Source organism: Salmo salar, chromosome 18, assembly GCF_965601325.2.
Source record: "Salmo salar chromosome 18, fSalSal1, whole genome shotgun sequence".
Lineage (NCBI taxonomy): Eukaryota > Metazoa > Chordata > Actinopteri > Salmoniformes > Salmonidae > Salmo > Salmo salar.
Genome location: NC_138308.1, coordinates 71,675,391 through 71,694,015, shown reverse-complemented (window position 1 = coordinate 71,694,015; position 18,625 = coordinate 71,675,391). Strand labels below are relative to the sequence as shown.

At 44.9% G+C, this 18,625-nt stretch overlaps 2 protein-coding genes across 7 annotated transcripts in view; one reads left to right on the top strand and one right to left on the bottom strand.

Moving 5' to 3' along the window:
- The first annotated feature begins 1,096 nt into the window (after positions 1–1,096).
- ybx2a (Y-box-binding protein 2-A) lies at positions 1,097–6,108 on the top strand. 5 transcript variants are annotated; one of them, XM_014155487.3, is made up of 10 exons: positions 1,097–1,371; positions 2,554–2,617; positions 2,795–2,828; positions 3,048–3,137; positions 3,427–3,681; positions 4,066–4,148; positions 4,342–4,561; positions 4,656–4,802; positions 4,967–5,042; positions 5,551–6,108. In XM_014155487.3, exons 1-9 carry the CDS (start codon positions 1,293–1,295, stop codon positions 5,000–5,002), a joined length of 1,008 nt encoding a protein of 335 aa, XP_014010962.1. In that variant the 5' UTR covers positions 1,097–1,292; the 3' UTR covers positions 5,003–5,042; positions 5,551–6,108. The 5 variants fall into 5 exon arrangements, with proteins under 5 accessions (XP_014010962.1, XP_082820602.1, XP_014010963.1 ...); XM_082964476.1 differs by having other exon boundaries at positions 1,098–1,371; positions 3,448–3,681; XM_014155488.3 differs by having other exon boundaries at positions 1,098–1,371; positions 3,048–3,149; positions 3,448–3,681.
- Positions 6,109–6,425: 317 nt separating this feature from the next.
- The window catches only part of LOC100136445 (solute carrier family 2, facilitated glucose transporter member 4), a 41,429-nt gene continuing 29,229 nt past the window's right edge, over positions 6,426–18,625 (bottom strand). For both annotated transcript variants that reach the window (XM_014155686.2, XM_014155688.3), the window contains exons 4-11: positions 10,976–11,100; positions 10,666–10,781; positions 10,327–10,489; positions 9,944–10,131; positions 9,596–9,700; positions 8,363–8,464; positions 7,987–8,190; positions 6,426–7,777 (exon numbers count right to left, since the gene is read on the bottom strand). In XM_014155686.2, coding sequence (XP_014011161.1) covers positions 7,559–7,777; positions 7,987–8,190; positions 8,363–8,464; positions 9,596–9,700; positions 9,944–10,131; positions 10,327–10,489; positions 10,666–10,781; positions 10,976–11,100 — 1,222 coding nt within the window. In that variant the 3' untranslated portion in view covers positions 6,426–7,558. The remainder of the gene's footprint in view (positions 7,778–7,986; positions 8,191–8,362; positions 8,465–9,595; positions 9,701–9,943; positions 10,132–10,326; positions 10,490–10,665; positions 10,782–10,975; positions 11,101–18,625) is intronic.

Here is an 18,625-nt window from a genome sequence, read left to right as displayed (position 1 = left end):
GAAAAATAATGTACTTTTTACTCCTGACACCCAAAAGTACATTTTGAAAGGAAAATGGTCAAATTCACACACTTATCAAGAGAACATCCCTGGTCATCCCTACTGCCTCTGATCTGGCGGACTCACTAAACAGAGAACATCCCTGGTCATCCCTACTGCCTCTGATCTGGCAGATTCACTAAACAGAGAACATCCCTGGTCATCCCTACTGCCTCTGATCTGGCGGACTCACTAAACAGAGAACATCCCTGGTCATCCCTACTGCCTCTGATCTGGTGGACTCACTAAACAGAGAACATCCCTGGTCATCCCTACTGCCTCTGATCTGGTGGACTCACTAAACAGAGAACATCCCTGGTCATCCCTACTGCCTCTGATCTGGCAGACTCACTAAACAGAGAACATCCCTGGTCATCCCTACAGCCTCTGATCTGGTAGACTCACTAAACAGAGAACATCCCTGGTCATCCCTACTGCCTCTGATCTGGTGGACTCACTAAACAGAGAACATCCCTGGTCATCCCTTCCGCCTCTGATCTGGCGGACTCACTAAACAGAGAACATCCCTGGTCATCCCTACTGCCTCTGATCTGGCGGATTCACTAAACAGAGAACATCCCTGGTCATCCCTACTGCCTCTGATCTGGCGGATTCACTAAACACATGCTTTGTTTGTAAATTATTCTCAGTGTTGTAGTGTACCCCTGGCTATCCGTAAATACAATTTAAAAAACTAGAAAATTGTGCTGTCGGGTTTTCAAAATATAAAGAATTTGAAATTATTAATACTTTTACTTTTGATACTTAAGTACATGTTAGCAATTCCATTTACCAGTGATACTTAAGTATATTTAAAACCAAATACTTTGAGACTTTTATTCAAGTTGTATTTTACTGGGTGACTTTCACTTTTACTTGAGTCATTTTCTATTAATAAGGTATGTTTACTTTTACTTAAGTATGACTTGTGAGCACTGTTTCCACCACTGACAACACCTCATTCAGGTTATCACCTGTCAAATCTCTTTAAAATCTGGGTGCTCCGCTCTGCGCGCTATCATTTGTCCTGCTCTACCTGCTTTTATTTTAAACCTGTCTTTTTTGCGGCCTACGCCCTTCCAAATGGCTTCCTTGCTGAGCTAATGAGGCTCCTGGATTGGCTACTATGAAACCAATGAGGGCGCGGTTAACATCGTGGATCCCGGGAGATTGTCAGGATAAAAAGTTTGCCGTGGCGGCCAGAGCAAAGTTTGGAGAGGGGGACATTATTGTAAACGTGCATCCGTGAGAGTATGACCGACGCAGAAGCGCAGAGCGCCCCACCGTCGGCTCCGGTGGAAGAACAGCCACAGCCGGAGAGAAAAATTATAGGTAGGTGAAGTGGAATTATTAGTGACAAAAATATCTTCCTTGACTAAAGTTAGAATATGTGAGTGTTGTAAGTTTGTATTTACCTATGCGTCATGGCCACGCACTAAAGCCAGAACATGGCTGTGCCTCAAATCATTGCTTAAAATATGTCAGTAGGACTAAAGATTGGGTAGTTGGAAAGTGCGTATGTTTCAGTGACTCATGTCGGTTTTGTAACTCTTGGATGTTAATCTGTGGGAGTAGCGCACATTGTACACCCAGGTCAAGTTGTGCTGATCCTAAGCAGTTTTTGGAGTTTCGTTTCAAGTTCCACGTGCCTCATGTTTTACGCAAGGACTTGGATGAATATAATTGTATTAAATGCTTACTCCAGTTTAAGACTGACCATTAATGTCGCCACAAATATATTGTTCAACAAGCGCATATATTTAAATTGAGACTTAAAGTAGGACATTTGCTCAACTGACCCCTCGTGGGTTTGTGCGGTTGGTAATGTGCCGGCCTGTTTAGATGCACACGCGTTATCAAGTTCAATTATTCAAACCGACATTTTGAGTTGTCGCGTATGGACGTGGTTGAATGTAGGCTAATGGTGTCACAATATGACCCTAATTTCACCTCATCAAATGTCACGTGTTCAAAGGGGGAGGGATGTTTTCCACAGGTGTACGTCATCTTGATCAACGATTGACGTCTGATTTCACCCTGTGACAGTCCTTTAGGTCAGAATGTTAACGTGACAATCAAGCATTGACAAGTGAACTGGGCTTTCATTAAATGTTCAGTGGTATTGGTGTAAATTATTTGACAGGTTTCCGTTAAACGTTCCAATTGAGGTGGTCAAGTGCCATTGGTTTTGGTTACATCAACAAAGTTACTAGGTATGTTAATGTGTATTCATCAACTCTCTACAATGTTAAAATGGTGAAACACACCTATGCACAGTAAGCACAACGTGTCCCACTTGGTGTCTAGTCAAGTATTGTTAATGATTGGCACAATCACGGCATGTCCTGCAGCCTAGCTTGAACCGTTTTGGTTGATAAAAGTTGCGATAAGGGAGACATGTACTAGGTCATATAGTAGACGTTCACTTTCAAGACCTCAAATGCAGCTTCACAATCGTTGATTCCTTCTTTTTGACTTGACTTTGATGTTTGAGACATTAAACTGTTGTTGCAGCCACCGCAGTCCAAGGCACCGTGAAGTGGTTCAACGTGCGCAATGGATATGGCTTTATCAACAGGTACCCTGCTATGTGGTTTTGTGTAATGTGGCTGTCAAATGTGAAATTGGAAAGTACACTAATGGGCATTTAACTTGACACAATGCATGTGCTCTGTAGTACTGGTATGACACGTTAACATGGATATAGTTTGATCATTTTGGATGTGTCATAACGGATCATTTTTTCCCCCTTCAGAAACGACACCAAAGAGGATGTCTTTGTTCATCAGGTAAGCCCAGCAAGATGAAGTCAGAATCACAAAGAGCACCTGCTGCTTCATACCACTGGGTTGCATTCATTAGTGTGAATCTTAGCAAAACGTTTTACAATGTGAAATGAAAACTAGGGATTCTTATTGGACAAGTTCAGGCAGTCCGTCCCTGTTTTATTCTGTTTGGTGCCTAGTGAATACAAACCCTGTATCACAACATCCAATCCATCTTTTTAGACTGCTATCAAGAAGAATAACCCCAGGAAGTTCCTTCGCAGTGTTGGGGATGGGGAGGTGGTAGAGTTTGACGTGGTCGAGGCCGCCAAGGTAGGCAAACCTGTAAGGACGATCTTTTTTTTTTCACCCTCCATTATTAACAAGTCTTAAGGATAGTTCAGCCCAAAATCAAACTTTATTAGATCTTTTTGTGCTTTTGACATAGTCCTATGCCAATTTCAGTTTCATTCCATAAGTTGTGTGGCTGCTGCGTTATCTGTTTGTTCATTTTCAAATGAATGGAAAATATTAGCTTTTTGGAGTGAACTATCCCTTTAATTTGAATGCCACTCAAACTGTTTGAATTGTATATCATTGTTTTAAATATCTCTCCTACAAGCTCTCTCTCTCCTTCTCTCAGGGCTCGGAGGCAGCCAACGTGACAGGGCCTGGTGGCGTTCCCGTCAAAGGCAGTCGGTACGCGCCCAACAAACGCCGTTTCCGCCGCCGTTTGTCCCCTCGCAGCCCCAGGCCTGGTGACGAGAAGGTCGACGGCACCTCAGGCCCCACCTTGGAGGGTGGAGGAGAGCAGGACGGAGAACGGCCTCCGCCGCGAAGGCGCAGGCCCCGCCGACCCAGACAGGAAGTGCAAGAGGTGATGAGTAGATGGATAAAAAGCTGCAACCCCATGTTTTAAAGTCCCTTCTCCATTTTGACTTATTTGAAGAGGAAAAACAGACCAACTGAAAGTAAAATGGTGAATGGAATTTACTGCCACTTTTTCTAGGAAGTTGCTTCCGCTTGTCCAGTTCCTAAATGGATGTCCCCCCACCCTAAACCCTACCCTTACCTTAACTGTTTTAAATTGAAACTTTAATGGGGTGAAGTCAGTTGGGATGTCCCATGGGTTTCTTTGACTTTTCCGTTACTAAATGTTTGCAAATGGAGGGGTAGTTGAGGATTGGACCTCCACCTGTGCATATCAGTTGTGTAATTGGTTTCCCTCCTGAAGTGTTGTGTGGTCTGTTCTCTCCCCCAGGGTGAGCCAGGGGAACAGGAGGGAGGAGCAGAAGGCGACCAGCAGAGGCCTCCACCGCGCAGGTTTAGGACCCAGTACCGCAGGTGAGACTGACATGGCATTTTTGTGTGTAGGCTTTTATGTATTTGGGATGTTCACATGTCAATAGATCTTACCAAGTTTGTGGATGACTTTTTAGCCCAAAGGCCAGTATTCCAAGAGTTGATGATGGTGTAGTTTTGGCCTATTTGACTTGCAGTGTATTTGACTTTGTCCCATGCCATCTAACCTTCTCAGGCCATTCCGTCCTCGCCCACCTCCCGGGGAGGTTCAGGCGGGTGCTGCCACCTCAGAGGGCCAGGCAGCAGAAGGGCAGGAGGTGGTGGAGGTGGTGGTGAAGGAGGCCCAGGAGGGCCAGCAGCCAAACAGGGAGCAGGCCAACGAAGACAGCCAGAAGCCCCGCCGACAGTTCAGCCGCCGCAGGCAGAGGAACTCGGAGTCTAACTCTGTCTCTAAAGTGAGCGGCTCAGTGCTTCCTATGTAATGTTGCAATACAAAATAATACAATGACAATATTATGTTGCTAATTTTCCCCTCTGTTCATATCTTAGGATGGGACAGAGAAGCCAGATAAGCTAGCCTCGGAACCTAGCACTCCCCTTCAGACAGCCAAGCCAGCTGACCTCAAGGCCTCCCCCAAGTCCTCCCCTAAAGGCTCCCCCAAAATGTCCCCCAAAACTTCCCGCAAATCACCAGAGGTAAGAGGCACCCCGAAATCTATTCAATGCGTCCTCTTGCTTTTAACTGTTGTAACTGGTCTTAACTTGGCTACTGTTTTACTGTAGGTATTCCTGTATGTAGTCATTATATTAATATTGAGTCTTATGTTCCAACGAAGTAAAAAAATTGTCATTTTTTTCAGCCACCTGCCACGACAGTTCCTGCAGCCTCAGAATGACGCCCAGGATGGGACGGTGTAACGCGACCCCAGTCAAGAGGTGGGACCCTACTCTAAACTGGCGCAGCCTTTGAGGGTTTGGGTGGAGGGTTGCGCTTCTTGCATTACTACAAAAACTGCGATGTCGGCTATCTCGTAGCTGTTGTCACTAGTATGTGATATTTAGTTAGTTTTTCATCGTATGGGTTTTCAGAGGAAATGCACGAGTCTTCTGAAAGATGGTCAGCACCTGCGGTCCAAATGGGGGAACTGGGTGTTAAAGATGCTTTTCCTAATGACTTTATATTTTTGGGATGTTCTTGTGTTCAATGAAAGCCCACCTATATTGCAGTTGTAAATTGGTCGCCAATTGAAGGCTCAAACCCGGTGGGACCCACTGCCTGTTAGAAGTCTTAATTCTTGGCATTAATTGTTTTAAGTGTTAATGTCTCTCTCCCCTTTGTCCCCCTCTGTCGGTCTTTGCCCCGCCTGTCTTTTTTTCACCTACCTGCCTTTCTCCCCTTATCTTCTCTGCCCATCTGTCTCTCTCCCCCTGTCCCTCTCTTTAGGTCCTAGGGAGGGTTAGCTGGGGGACCGAGCCCATCTCACCACACCCACCACTGTGTGCACTACTCTCCAATCCCCCCCGCATCCCACCTTACAACCCCCTTCCCCCCACCCCTGACTTGTCTAGCTAGAAACTGCATATGGGAGATGGGAGGGAGGTGTGTGTCTATTCATAAATGTTAAAATACACCTAGAAAGATCTAGAAGAAAAAAGTATTTAAAAACCTGCTTGGATGCCCAGTTATTCCATAAACCCCCAGCTAGTTTACTTTAATTGACTGAGAATGGGCATGAGCAGTAGAGGACCCAGCCGCTATTTAAGTTCGATGATGAGAGGGAAGCGTGTGTGAGGGTAGTGGTCCAGGAGTTGCGACGAGAACCTTGCCACCCCCTTGTTTCTAAAACATGCTGCAGCCCACACCCTATTTGGAAAATCAAGGCCGGGGGTTGGTTTAAAAAAAGTCATTTTTGTTCTACTTATTTTATGTGCTTTTCTTTTGGAGGGGATTATGTGCAATGTCAGTATCTAAATGTCAATAAAATGTTTGCAAAACCCACAATGCATTCATGTCTTTAATGTCCCCAATACAATGCATTCATGTCTTTAATGTCCACAATACACACTCCAGGAAATGTAAAATGTCTGACTTGAATCTAATTTTAGTGGGATAAAACCCAGAGTAAGTAATTGAATTTCTTAAATTCCAACTCCAGTAGAATCTGAAACCGGAGCATCGCACACTTGATAAAAGCTGTAACATTAAAATGCAGTATTTGTATTCAATTTGACCTGTTTCTGGGGATGGTAGTAACTAAAGACTTGCTGAAATGTTGGGGCATTAACATGCTCATGTTTGAAATGAGAACAGTTGTCACAAACCATACAGAATACTTTATCAATATTCACACTTAATATAAATTACAGATTATCTTTGTACAATGTCTTTGAAGATTTGTATTGAACAATCACAAGCAGTACAGCATCGACAGCAAACGGCACACATGCGTAATTAGTTCAGGGACAGATTGCTGATGCAGTAGCAGTCAAAACCAAGGCCTGTTGCCATATCAACTAATATTGTGCCCTACCCCATAGAAACCAAAGACATACTCCTATTGGAGTGGGTAAAGTTTGAGTATTTGTAGACCTTCGTACCATTGTGTTTTTTCAATCAAACCAGCACGCTATATACATTTAAGTACTAAATACATGATTTTCTCTCCTTAAAAGTAACTTCTCTGTAGGCTGTGCAATGAGTCACGTTAAAGCTGTCCATCTTGTGAAATCAAGTTTAGGGACACTTCCAAAAGGGGAAGTGGGTCGCTAGTGGTAGACTGGTTAGCCCACTGAGACTTACAGTAACTCGGAAATAAATCACTCAATGTCACACACCATAGCTTTGCTCACTAAAAATGTACATGGGTTTTCACTAACTGTTTTGCTATTGTAACCAGCTATCAATCTGAAAACTGCTGACATTTTTGTATATAAAGTGCAGGAATACCTCCAAGCCTCTCTCTCCATAGAACATGTGCGCATTCTCTCTCAAATCTCCACCCCATCAGCATATGTACACCCGGGTGGGGGTAATGCCTTAAAGTTCAGAAACCTTGTTCCTGATCATCCCCTCTATCACCCATTATGGGTTGCTCTGGTAATAAAAATCACTCACACTCCACCCTTTCTGGGGTATGTTCAGTTGGTGCAATGCTTTGTAATGTTGCACAGCCTTTTCCTCAAGCAACCTGTTCCTGTCAACATATCTCCCTCAAGCTCCATTTCCTAACTACGGGCTCAGTTCCAAATCCATTCCACCTCCCTATCCCTTGACCCACACGCCAACCCTACCCTACTCTCCCTGCTCGATATGCCTAGATACAACTCAAAGGATGTGTTTGGAATCAGGCCCAAGCCCAGTACCCAGTTGTAGCCCTCTGAGTTTCCCTGCATAACCAAGAGTATGTCTGGCCTTCTCAGCTTGCCCTCCCCAGTTCCCCCAGGGGACCCCATTAGTCAAGGCTTCCCTCCCCCCCCAGGTAGTCCAGCTCTGTACTCCGCTTGCCCAACTCCATGTCCAGGTCCATCATGGCTGGCGGGTGCTGGCTGAAGGAGGTGGAGATCTGGTCGAACGTCTTGCCCCGTGTCTCCGGCACCCGGAAGAAGGTGAAGATGAGGAAGAAGAGAAGGAGCACTGCGAAGATGAGGAAGACATAAGGCCCACAAAGCTCCTGTGGAGCGGGAGGTAGAGGGGGAGGGAAAGGGAGGCGTATATTCATTAGTGTTTCATTGAAAATACTTTTACTCATCAGTCCATGTCTGTCAGACACCATCCAATCCAGAATAGGTCAGCTTCGCCTATCATTAAAACCAATACTAAAGTCCTAAATGAAGGTTCCTGGTCAATTTTTTTTACCAAACACACAAAGTGATCACTTACAGCGAGATACTGGAAGCCAAAGCCAATAATGAAGTTGGCCGTCCAGTTGGAGAATCCGGCCACGGCCATCGCAGCGGGCCTGGGGCCTTGGGAGAAGAGCTCAGCCACAAAGAACCAGGGGATGGGGCCAGGCCCCACCTCAAAGAAGGCCACGAAGCCAAAGATGGCCAGCATGCTGATGTAGCTCATCCAGGGAACACTGTCCTGTCAAGGGAAAGGCGGTGATGGTTCAGCCAGAGGTACATGAATAGAAATAGCCATACCACCCATTATGGCCTCTGACTTGAATGGGGTGCCCCTTCTAGTATTTTATTTCTATGGGTACATGATTCCGTGAATGGGCTAATGAGTTTGTTGCTATTCATTAAGGACTGACCAATAAGGCGAGCGCTATCGTCATGACAATGGCACAGCCACACATTCCGGACAGCCCCAGCATGTGTAGTGTCCGGCGGCCCGTCCTCTCCACCAGGAAGAGCTGTTGATTGGACGAGAGCAGAATGACAAACAGGTAACAACAGGCCTGGATCATTTTCACTCGTTTCTAATTGAGACAAAACTTAGCTGATGATTCTGACTGAACTTTTCCAACTGGCGTTTGTCTCAAACCTCTACTCTGGGACCCCCAGCCGTTCCATGTTTTTGATCTATTCCAGAGCTTGCACCTGATTCGACTAGTTAACTAATCATCAAGACCTTGAATAGGTTAACCAGGTGAGCTAGTTCAGGGCTACAACAAAATTGTGAAATGTCTGGGGGTCCCCGAGGAGAGGTTTGCGAACCACTGGTCTAAGGCATTCTCCAGTCTGGTTTGGTCATGGATAAAGACTATTGTAAGTGGGAGCTTTCTCTACAGAATGCAAACATAAAAGTGAAGCTGATGATTTAAAGAGGTGTTTTCATTTTAAAATCAAAGGTCAACCCTTAACCCAGCCAAGACAATCAATACATTAATCAACAAATCAGACCTTTTTGGATGAAGGCAGAAAGACTAAAGGCTCTATTCAATCTGAAGCGTTACAGATTGTACAATATAAATGTAAAGGTCATTTCCGATTGAGCCGACATATGCAGCGTTTATCGTGAATTCAGACTCCGTTAACGTGGGAACATTGACCTTTAAATTTCCATCACGTTGTAACGGTAACTTCCGCGATACGGATTGAATAGAGCCCTAGGTTGGGATAACCTCATCCCACAGCGCATATAAACCTGGGACATCAACGATTTAAAGTTGGCCTTAGTGGGAGTGACCTATAGAATTCCTAGAGTGACTTTACTAAGTAAGGTATTTATCATCATTTCATTTTAGTGAATCACAAAACTGCGAGGCGTGGCACCGTAAACAGAGTTGCACAAGACACGTACAGAGAAGGGGCAAGGTGTTCTGGGAGATGATTAATTGGTAGATTAAGTCGGGAGTTTCTCCCGTTCTCTATTGGCTCAGGAAAACCAAGTTGAAGCGTTGGTCCATGCGCATGTGGGAGGGAGTGTCTGGGAACGAGATTAAGGTTGGGTCGACCCACTACGTTATCTTGTTTGTTCAATGATAAAGGTGTAGGAGTTAAACAGTAATGGAGGTGCCTGGAAACAGGGCCTGCTTGTGTACCGAGACCACAGTGAAGGCACAGTTGACCACGCCAGCTCCTATAGTGGCGTAGACGGGGCTCTGGACCCCTGCCTTCTGGAAAATACTGGTGGAGTAGTAGAAGATCTGGAGAGAATACAAGAGGACGGTTGGTCATGGAATGGAGTCAAGCTTGAAGCAATGCAGAGATGTGACTAATGCCAACCCTTATTGTAATATGATCCCAATGTAATTGTATTTATTTGTCATTCTTTCATTGTTTGATGAAATCTAAGGACTCCGGATATAGAATGTATTTGAATATACTCATCATCAGGTGATACACACACCTACTGCACTCCCCTGCCCTCTCTACCCTCCAGTACTCACAGCGTTGACCCCAGAGAGCTGTTGTGAGAGCTGCAGCAGGATGGCGATGATGATGGGCTGCCGGTACATGGGGGAGCGGAAGAGCTCTGCGATGGACACCTTCCTCTCCATGTCCATCCTCCTCTTCTCCTCCTTCATCTCCGCCAGCATATCCCCCACCTCCTGCCTCCCGGTCAGCCTCCTCAAGCCTGGCGAAGAGTGGGAATGAGAATCACGCTGAGCGGAGAACTTTAGATGGGTTTCGGGGTGTGTTTGTAATTCAATCCCTGCCCCTGATCTACTTGTAGTCCTCTCCAATCAATCAAAAATAGGAAAGGAGATAAGGGAGGAAAGGAGGCCACTAAAAAGTGTTAGGACGTGGCCGGCCGTGACTTGATCCTCACCGCTCTTGGCGTGGTGCTCCTGGCAGCGGATGATGTAGAGAAAACGAGGGCTCTCGGGGCAGAAGGGCAGCAGCGCCATCTGCAGGACAGTGGGCAGAACGGTCACACCCACCAGCACTGGCCACAACTCCTCACTGCCCAGCAAAGACTCCAGACCTAGGACCTAGGGATGAGGGGGGAAAAAGAGAGAGGGAAAGGGAGAGAGGAAAGGAAAGAGAAGCGTGATGAAGATAGGAGAGAGAGAACATTAATGCAGGTTCAGATAGAAATATATTGTGTAGAACAAACAAGATTCACTGTCATGTTGTTAAATACATTGTGCAAGCTCAGCTTCTGTACCTGTGCTATGAGAATCCCTGTGACGATCGCCAACTGGTGGAGCGTGCCCAAAGCACCTCGTAGACTTGTAGGCGCTATCTCCCCCACATACATGGGCACTAGCCCTGATGCCAACCCTGGAGGAAAGATCATTAGGCTAAGGTTCAGAAACTGGTATGCCAAGGTCTGGAGACAAAAATGAGCAGCGATAGTGATTCCTATTAACTATTTCACCGCTTATTGGAATTTCAGTACGATTCATAGAAAATAATATAGTCTATCTACTACACCACTGAAAAGTATCATTTAAATCTACAGGATGAGTGCTCACCACAGTATGCACCGATGACGAAGCGTCCCAGGATCATCATCTCAAAGGACCGGCTGATTTTGGCCATGCCCATCAAACCTCCTCCGATGAAGGCAAACAAGTTGTTTATGAGCATGGCTTTCCTCCTGACAGAGTACAAAGGAATAAATACGTTTTAATATTATTAGTAGTCATAGTTTATAGAAACACTATAATCGTGGTTATAGGCCTTTGACAGTTCCATAATGTGTCCTCTAGATGGCAGACTTACATCACAAAACAGACACTGTTACAAAGAAAAATATTTTGTTTCTACAAGGAACAGCTATTGTTAATCCTTAAGAGTCACCCGTTCGTCAATCTAAGTAACATAATAATGAACTCCCCATCAAAATCCGCCAATTTAAACTGGAGCTAACAGATTTTGCATGTACTGCCTCTCAACCCACCGCATCCGTCTGTCGACCTTCCACGTCTGCGGTGGAAAGTGGCTGAGCTATAGCGGTGTTTGTCAGACCATGATGAGACAAACCGAAAATCGGTCTTCTCACGAACAGTTTGGCCTACAAAACTAATATGAGACTCGCACGAACACGATGGTGCTCTCCGTTTTGCTCTACATCCCCCACAAGTGTCAAGGGACTCGTCTAAAGGGAACCCATACAACTGAATGGAAGTATGGAGGGAGTTCTCATATCTCCTAGATATAAGATCTCCTAGATATAAGATCTCCTAGATATAAGACAGACACTTCACAACCTTATTCTTTATGATACATTTTTTTTACTGTCTTTTTTTGCCATTTATGAATGGATTATTCAATGCGTTTCTATGGGCTATAGTAGTAAAGTCCAAATTCAATATTTGATCAAATAATATTATTCTATTTCTTGTTGATACCTAAAGGGGTCATACAATTCTAAATCAAATAGCTAAATGAGCCATGGTATGACTATCATAAAAACAATTCCATATGGTAGCTTAGTAGAACCCCCCCCCCCCCCAACTGCTTAAACTTTTAGAGGTTAAGAATGGCATAGCGAATTTCATTAATTTTGTAATACTCCAACACACTTTATGTGTGTGAAATGCATAGAAGACAGAGCATTCCTCCAGTATAGTGTGTGTACCAAACCTGCTAATACAGAGACAGGTTCTGTAACAGACTTCATGCTGCTGCTCAACAGTAAAGCTTCCTTCCTCATGAGCCCACACTGCTATTCAATATTGGAACCTCAGTCTCGCATACACATCAAACACCTTTAGCCAGCTGCGCCACAGGAAAGCTAGCAATTTGATGCGTGCAGATTGTGGTATTTCAAGCTGAGAAGTGAGATTTTTTTCATTTCAACTTGGTTATATTTACACGTCAAGAGTGTTTCTTGCCACACAGCATGAGAAACCCAAGCCTAGTGGAGCAGAGGGGACAGGGGCACCGTTTGAAACAGTCTGAAACACCTCAACACTGTTTCAGTCTTCCTTACTCAGCAGCTGTGACCTCTGCCTTTTGAGGAACACCTTGTCCTAACTGTACCCATTCTGATTGTTTGACTGATTGACTGACTGACATTCTCCAAAGGGAACTATGTTGGATCCAACTGACTGACACTATCTATAGGGAACCATGGGACCACGCAGCTGTCATACTGCTCAGGAAGGAGACCCGTTCTGTCTCCTAGAGATGAATGTACTTTGGTGCGAAAAGTGCAAATCAATTCCAGAACAACAGCAAAGGACCTTGTGAAGATGCTGGAGGAAACAGGTACAAAAGTATCTATATCCACAGTAAAACGAGTCTTATATCGACATAACCTGAAAGGCCGCTCAGCAAGGAAGAAGACACTGCTCCAAAACCGCTATAAAAAAAGCCAGACTACGGTTTGCAACTGCACATGGGGACAAAGATCGTACTTTTTGGAGAAATGTCCTCTGGTCTGATGAAACAAAAATGGAACTGTTTGGCCATAATGACCAGAACTGAAAAAGTGTGTGCAAGCAAGGAGGCCTACAATCCTGACTCAGTTACACCAGCTCTGTCACGAGGAATGGGCCAAAATTCACCCAATTTATTGTGGAAAGCTTGTGGAAGGCTACCTGAAACGTTTGACCCAAGTTAAACAATTTAAAGGCAATGCTACCAAATACTAATTGAGTGTATGTAAACTTCTGACCCACTGGAAATGTGATGAAAGAAATAAAAGCTGAAATAAATCATTCTCTCTGCCATTATTCTGTCATTTCACATTCTTAAAATAAAGTGGTGATCCTGACTGACCTAAGACAGGGCATTTTTACTAGGATTAAATGTCTGGAATTGTAAAAAACTGAGTTTAAATGTATTTGGCTGAGGTGTATGTAAACCTCCGACTTCAACTGTATATATATGCAGCTGGATTTGTACTGAGTGTCTGTAAGTGAGAACATTCATCTATCATGTGTACATGGGAATGTACATAACATGTGTATGTTTTGCAGTGCTGACAAGCGTGCATTTTGTGGGTATGTCAGTGTGTGTAGGTCTATGTGTGTCCAAACCAGCCCAGCATGTAAGCATGGGACATGGATTGTGTGGAACAGTCCCGCATTTATGCCCTTTGTCCCGCAACCAAATAATCATGTCCCGCATTTTATCAACAAATACAAACACCACCAATTTTTAAAAAAGTATCTTTGTCCCTTATTTAAATCAGATATTCCAAACCTGTCTCTTTCAGTCACGTTGCGCTTATGAAAATATATGCATAGATATCATAATGATGTGGTAGCCTAAGCTTAATGGTGATGTTAAACTTCTCCAATCGTTTAGATATGATATTTTGCGCAGTGCAAGACGAGACGAAGGCCAACGTCATATAGGCTTATGGTCAACCAATATGTCTCAAATCCTTTCGGAATAAATTTCGGCTAAACTTGGAGGACAGTTAGGCCTCCTAACTACTTACAAAAAGCGTGCTTCTGATGAAGAGCTACAGAATTAAGGAAATAGCCATATTAGACCGAAAGATATAAGGACATTTCGTGAAACGTGTGAGGCTCCCATGCCCATTAGTTGCTCATTCAACATATTTGCAGTACTTTACTCAATCTCATCCTAACTGTTTAACATTCCACGAGTCCAACCACAAATGTTTCCGTGGCCAAATATAAACAGATTTTCATAAAACATCCACACATGTTGTCTCTCGGTTCTGCACCACCAAATTTTGTGCAAGGGAAACGAGTTGGATTCGCTTCAATTGCTCGTTTGGTGCTGCGGCCTGCAGGGGTGTAGCAAAAATGTATATCTGTGGGTGTAGTACTGCCAGAGAACACCGGAGCCACTTCTCACAATGGTGCTCGTTTAGTAAAGTTAGATAAAAGCTGAAATAATGTATTGGAAGTTCCCATAATGATTCATTAGTATTCTACATAACATAACAAAATATAATAGCACAGTATAAGGTTACTGTTACACCAAAAACACCACTAATTTCTTATGAGATTTTAAGTTGGTTAGCAGAATAGTCCCCACAAAAAATATCATGCGGCAAAAACTTAACAGCACGCGCCTGCTAGGTATCATGATCATCGATTGAAACAAAATACAGAGGCTATATAGTTTAAGACCATCTGCTCTAATTTGCTCACCAAACAGTCATTCAAGAAGATCTAAATGCATATGCATTGGCAGTTCGAGTATGTATGGCTCCCTTCAGCGCTCCTGCCCCCCCCAAAAAAGCACCATTCTGCACAACCTGTAATTTTTATTCAGACATTTGGAACAACACAAATAAATAATCCTAACATTTAAAACTATATAAATATAAAAATATATAAAAAGGAAAACTCGTAAATATCAAAAAGAAGTAACAAAGACAAATATAAACAAATTGTATAAATACAAATAAAAAAGAGAATCAAATTATTACACTATCAATAAATCAATCAAATGTATTTATAAAGCCCTTTTTACATCAGCCGATGTCACAAAGTGCTATACAGAAACCCAGCCTAAAACCCCAAATAGCAAGCAATGCAGATGTAGAAGCACGGTGGCTAGGAAAAACTCCCTAGAAAGCCAGGAACCTAGAAAGAAACCTAGAGAGGGACCAAGGCCCTGAGGGGTGGCCAGTCCTCTTCTGGCTGTGCCGGGTGGAGATTATAACAGAACATAGCCAATATGTTCAAATGTTCATAGATGACCAGCAGGGTCAAATAATAATAATCATAATGGTTCTAGAGGGTGCAACAGGTCAGCACCTCAGGAGTAAATGTCAGTTGGCTTTTCATAGCCGATCATTCAGAGTTAGAGACAGCAGGTGCGGTAGAGAGAGAGAGTCGAAAACAGCAGGTCCGGACAAGGTAGCACATCCGGTGAACAGGTCAGGGTTCCATAGCCGCAGGCTATGAAACTGGAGCAGCAGCACGACCAGGTGGACTGAGGACAGCAAGAAGTCATCAGGCCAGGTGGTCCTGAGGCATGGTCCTCGGGCTCAGGTTCTCAGAGAGAAAAGAGAGAAAAGAGAGAAAGAGAAAAGAGAGAAAGAGAGAGAACTATTGCTAACAAAAAACACAAACTGAAATTGCACAAATCCTATATCACATAAATACACAAATAGAATAACACACTTGTAAAGAAGATAACCTGATTATTCCACTATTGCACTTCAAACAAGAAACACAAAAACTAAATTGCACAACTGCCATCTAAACCCTGACCTTCTTGCCTTCCTTGATGCAAAGTCATCAATTACATTGTCATAAGAAATCTGCCCAGCAATTGCATGGTTAATACTGATGACAGCAAGGCCACTAAGGCGTTCCTGTGACATGGTGGACCTCAGATAGGATTTGATGAGCTTCAGCTTCGAAAAGCTCCTCTCTGCTTCAGCTACGGTCAATGGAAGAGTAAGACAAATTCCGAGAGCAGTCCACAAATTTGGATACATTTCTGAGAGCTCCCTATCGTGTATAAATATCAGCAGCTCAAGCAGGGTCATGGTCTTTGATGGCAAGTCAGACAAGTTCTTCAGTTCCTGTGCAAGCTCTCTGCCATCCAAGTCTGAGTGTTCTTTATAGTGCAGTGTCATACTATACTAAGGGCCTCACATTGTTCTGTCAGCTCCTCATTTGAGATACTTTGGAAGGTTGACAGCACTCCAAACTTCTCTCCCAAATTTTCCAATGTGTAAAATCTTTCCTGAAGGGCTGTTGCAGCATCAACAACGACATTGACACATGTCACATCCAGCTTCTTCAGGGCATCAGTCAAAGGCTCATCAAATGATTCGTATGAAAAGTGACGCTTTGTGGACCTCAGCCTTTTTTGCCTCTACATTCATACCCTCGCAAATATCCTTGGGTGAAGTTTGTGCAGTCATAAAGCCTGATGCTCTGTAGTTGCTGAGACGTCTCTCTGTCTTTCTGAGAAGACTGACTGCAACATCCAAATGCATACTGGGAGACTGCATCAGCTTGCTCACATGTTGGATCTGGCTCAAGATGTCATACCACACCACTGTACAGATGCTGAAGATGTATGATCCCACCTCCTCTGACAAGGACTGGGCCTCAATTTTTATCACAGGGTCTTTGGTTTGATCCCTCACCTCAATCAGTGTCTCTCTCACTGCTGCTGCCTGATACCTCAGTGGCTCGACACTCTTAACTTTACTCTCCCACCGTGTCTCAGTCCACATCTTCAAAGTGATGTCCACGTGTTTTTTCAGGATGGCCCATCGCTGTGTGGAGGCTGAGAACAAGGTGTACAGTTTGTGTAAGATGCCAAAGTAACCTGTGGCATCGACAGAACTTTTAGCAGCATCAGCCACAACTAGGTTCAATGTGTGAGCCCCACATGGCACAAATAGAGCTCTTGGATTCATTTCCAGGAGTCTGGCTTGGACACCTTTGTTTTTAGCTCCTCTAATCTTTTGAGAATCAGGGATGCCAAATGTTGGCCTGTAGACTCCTCTGCCTCCAAAAACCCCATGAAATGTTCCTTTATGTGGGGCTCCTCCTTCAGTGACACAATTCTAATCACAACTGAAAACTGTTCAGTGTGGCTGACATCTGAGGTGCAATCTAGAATGATAGAGAATATTTTTGCCAGCTTGATGTCACTCACCATTATTGAAATGACCTTGCTGCTCAACAAATCAATGAGTTCATCCTGTATTTGGTGGCCAAGGTAGCTGGTGGTGTGACTCGAGGTCCCTTTTTGGACACGGTTAAGGTTCTCTTTCATGACTGGATCAAATTGTGCCATCAGTTCAACCTATTTGAGGAAATGTCCATATGATGGAGAGTACAGTGCCAGATTTCTAATTGCCAGAGACTGCACAATAGCAGTCAGATGTGTCAACACCTCTCTCCATCTTATCCTCTCAGCCTCCATAAGTGCCATCTCGTGCTTATCAATTGTTTCCCTTTTTTTATCCTCATTGCCAGTTCTTTCCATGTTTCATTGTCACACCCACTTTTATTGAAATGTTGATTAATGTGCACTGTCCCTGTAAAAATAAAATAAACTCAAACTCAAACTCAATTGGAGGCAGCTGAATATCGTTGCCTCTAATTGGGGATCATACTTAGTGTGTCCCTTTTCCCAACTGCGTTGTGGGATATTGTTTAGAGTTATTGCCTATGTACGCTACGTATTGGCACGTTCGTTAAATCTTTGTTGTTGTTTTGTAAGTTTCACTTTAATAAATATGTGGAACTCTACTCACACTGCGCCTTGGTCCGCTTATTTATTCAATGAACATGACAGAATATCCCACCATAACAGGACCAAGCAGTGTGCCCAGGAGGTAAGGGTGAGTTGGACATGGGAGGAAACACTGGGGGGAAGCGAGACCCTTGGCGGGAGACGCCAAGGAGTAATGGAGGACAGCGACGACGCCGGGGTCCGCAGCCACAAAGAGCCCAAGGGCAACCCCAATAAAAAAAATGTGGGGGGCACAAGGAGCGGTCAGCTGAGCCGGGGAGAGAGCGAGAGACCGTCTGGGAGTCGATGGAGCTGTTGGAGGGAGATCGGAGAGAGATGTTGGTTAGGTGTATTCTGCACCGCACTCGCCCTGAAGAGCGTGTCATCAGTCCGGTGCCACCTGTGCCGGCTCCACACACCAGACCTCCAGTGCGCCTCCCCAGCTCGGTATATCCTGTGCCGGCTCCCCGCACTCGCCCTGAAGAGCGTGTAATCAGGCCGGTGCCACTTGTGGCGGTTCCACGCACCAGGCCTCCAGTGAACCTTCCCAGCCCAGTACGTCCTGTGCCGGCTCCCCGCACTCGCCCTGAAGAGTGTGTCACCAGCCCTGAGTCTCCAGTGCCGGTGCCCAGTCCAGTCCAGGCACGGCGTCCAGTCCCACTCCATGGCCGGAGCCTTCCTCTGTGCCAGTGCTCAATCCAGGCACGGTGTCCAGTCCCGCTACATGGCCGGAGCCTTCCTCTGCGCCGGTGCCCAGTCCAGGCACGGCGTCCAGTCCCGCTCCATGGCCGGAGCATTCCTCTGCACTGGTGCCCAGTCCGGGCACGGTGTTCAGCCCGGCTACGTCCCGCACCGGAGCCGCCACCAACGCTAGTTGCCCACCCTATCCCTCCCCATCTAGTTTCAGGTTTTGCGGTCGGAGTCCGCACCTTTGGGGCGGTACTGTCACGCCCTAACCATAGAGAGCCCTCGTGGTTCTCTAT